Source organism: Nyctereutes procyonoides, unplaced genomic scaffold (genome assembly GCF_905146905.1).
Source record: "Nyctereutes procyonoides isolate TBG_1078 unplaced genomic scaffold, NYPRO_anot_genome, whole genome shotgun sequence".
NCBI classification, from domain to species: Eukaryota; Metazoa; Chordata; class Mammalia; order Carnivora; family Canidae; genus Nyctereutes; species Nyctereutes procyonoides.
Genome location: NW_026575125.1, coordinates 54,276,231 through 54,278,894, shown reverse-complemented (window position 1 = coordinate 54,278,894; position 2,664 = coordinate 54,276,231). Strand labels below are relative to the sequence as shown.

Sequence of the window (2,664 nt, the reverse complement as noted above, 5' to 3'; positions counted from 1 at the left end):
CTGTGACACCTGGTATTCTACTCTACCTCATTATCTTATCACCTTTAACCCAGGCATGTCCTCCATTGTAGCAGACTTCTAAAAGTTCTGATTTTGCAGTCCGCTGCTTAAAATACTTTGAGGTAGCCTCCTTAAGTAGTCTCCCTCCCTTGGCTAATCACACCAGAATCACATCTCTGCACCTCCTACTTTCCAAATGGTGGTCACTTTTCTACTTGTAGACTTGAAACATTGTTTTCTCAGATCTCCGTTTCATTCTTCTGTTGTTCAAAATGAATTGATATCTATCTAGTTGTATTTGAGGGATGAGACAAACTTAGGGTCCCCCTACTCCTCCACCATCTTAACTCCTTCTCTGTCTTCTGGTTATTTTTGTAGTTCTCTTTTGTATCTTGATTCTTCTTTTGCTCTCTTCCTCTGTGATTGATGAGTGTCTACAATGTTGTGGTTGGCTCCATTTCTGTGTAGTTTTTGTGTATTTATCACAGATTTTTGATTTATCATTACCATTAAGTTAATATATAGTATCCTAATTAAATAGCAGTCTATATCAACCTGGTGGTCATTAAGTTTATTTTTTTAGGAAATAAAAAAGGTTTAACTTATTTTTTATTCTATGCTTTTATTTAAATTTTAGTTAAATTCTATTAGTTTCAGGACTGGAATTTAGTGATTCATCACTTACATACAATACCTAGTGCTCACCACAAACAAATGCCTTCCTTAATACCTGTCACTCATTTAACGCATCCCTCTGCCCACCTCCCCTCTAGCAACTCTGTTCTCCATACTTAAGAGTCTTTTTAGGGTTTGCCTCTCCTTTTCCCTTCCCACATTCATCTGTTTCATTTCTTAAATTCCACATACGAGTGGAATAATACGTAATTTATCTATCTGACTTATTTAGCTTATAATAATACTCTCTGACTCCAAGTTATTGCAAATATAAAGATTTCATTCATTTTTTATGGCTGAGTATTATTCCCTTGTATGTATATACTACAAAATTTTTATCTGTTCATCAGTTGATGGGCATTTGGACTCTTTCAATAATTTGGCTATTATAAACATCAGTGAGCCTATGTCCCTTTGACTCGGTATTTTTTTTCACAGGCAGGTGAAACAATTTTATTTCACAGTTGTCTTTAAAACCAGAAAGACATATGTTCTTCATAAAAAACATTAGTACGGATAACTATACTTTCTATGATTATATAGAGCCTCTCAAAGAAAAATGCACACCATTATATGGTTCAGACAAGTTACTTGGGAAAAACACATCTGGACTGATTCCTAAAACATACCAGAAGACCACGCTGCATCTTTTGGTTCAAAGTATAGATTACTGTCATCAGTAAGGGCTCCTGCATTCTTACATATTTGATAATACACATATAGACTGGTTTGTGACTTAATGCTCCATTGGTTCATCAGCCTTTTCTGCAGGTTCATCAGCAGGTTGAGCAGGCTGTTCCTTTCTCTGTGGTCTTTCTTCAAGACCTTCCAGGAACAGAGATACATCATCATTATCATAAATCGTAAACTCCAAGTCTTTACCAACAATTCCAATGGAAACATTCTTTGTAGTTAGGTCCTGTTCTGCAGGAAGTGTCTCTCGTAAGGCACACAGACCATGTTTAACCAGTTCATTCAAATTGCACTCCATAAACCCAGACATATGTCTCTCCAAGTAAGTACGAGCTGATTCAGAATGGGCTCCAATGGACATGGCTCTACAGTCAAAATAGTTGGCAGATGGACAGGTTTGGAAAATGTGAGGGCATATATCATCATAACCAGCAATAAGCAGTCCAACACCATTTGGTCTCCAGCCATACCGTTGTGTTGGTATCTGGGTCTTGCTTCCAATTAGAGATACAAGACGAGACACAGGAAGAGGTCTGTCAAATACAAATCTGGAATCCAAACACTCCTGGCGCATAAAATTACATAACAGTCTAGCATCAGCAGTAAGTCCCGCAATTGAGATACCAATATGGTTATCAACATGGAGAATTTTCTTCTGATGAGCTGCAAGCTCTGACTGTGCTCTCTTCAATGCAACCAACACTGCATGGGTTTTGATTTCATTGGTGATCAATTTACCAACATACAGAATAACACCCGGTGCTCATCCCGTCAAGTGCCCCCCTCAGTGCCCGTCACCCATTCACCCCCACCCCCCTCCCCTTCCACCACCCCTAGTTCGTTTCCCAGAGTTAGGAGTCTTTATGTTCTGTCTCCCTTTCTGAAGGGAAGGGAGAAGAAATGTGTGGGTTTTGATTTCAGACCCACTGTGGCTGAACCTTGTTTGACAGCTTCCATTGCATATTCAATTTGATGAATCCTGCCCTGAGGGCTCCAAAAAGTGACGTCGTTATCATACTGGTTGCGAAACATGGTTCCGGTGCGGGTCCCGCTGCGGTCTCCCGCAGAGGCAGAGGTGGCAGCTTCAGGAGCGCGCTGACTCGGTATTTTTGCATCCTTGGGCTAAATACCTACTAGTGTAACTGCTGAATCATAGGATAGTTCTATTTTTAACTTTTTAAGGAAATTCCTTCTGTTTTCCAGAGTGGCTACACTGGTTTGCATCCCCAACACTGCAAGACAGTACTCCTTTCTACACTTCCACACCAATACTTGTTGTATCTTGTATTGTTAATT

General features: G+C 39.6%; 1 protein-coding gene across 1 annotated transcript; it reads right to left on the bottom strand.

Moving 5' to 3' along the window:
* Positions 1-1,298: 1,298 nt before the first annotated feature.
* On the bottom strand, positions 1,299-2,400 carry LOC129518477 (proteasome subunit alpha type-1-like). The gene is made up of 2 exons (XM_055338624.1): positions 2,282-2,400; positions 1,299-2,084 (listed from the first exon to the last, which is right to left on the bottom strand). The coding sequence occupies exons 1-2, from the start codon at positions 2,398-2,400 to the stop codon at positions 1,412-1,414; spliced, it is 792 nt and encodes a 263-aa protein (XP_055194599.1). The 3' UTR covers positions 1,299-1,411.
* Positions 2,401-2,664: the final 264 nt, after the last annotated feature.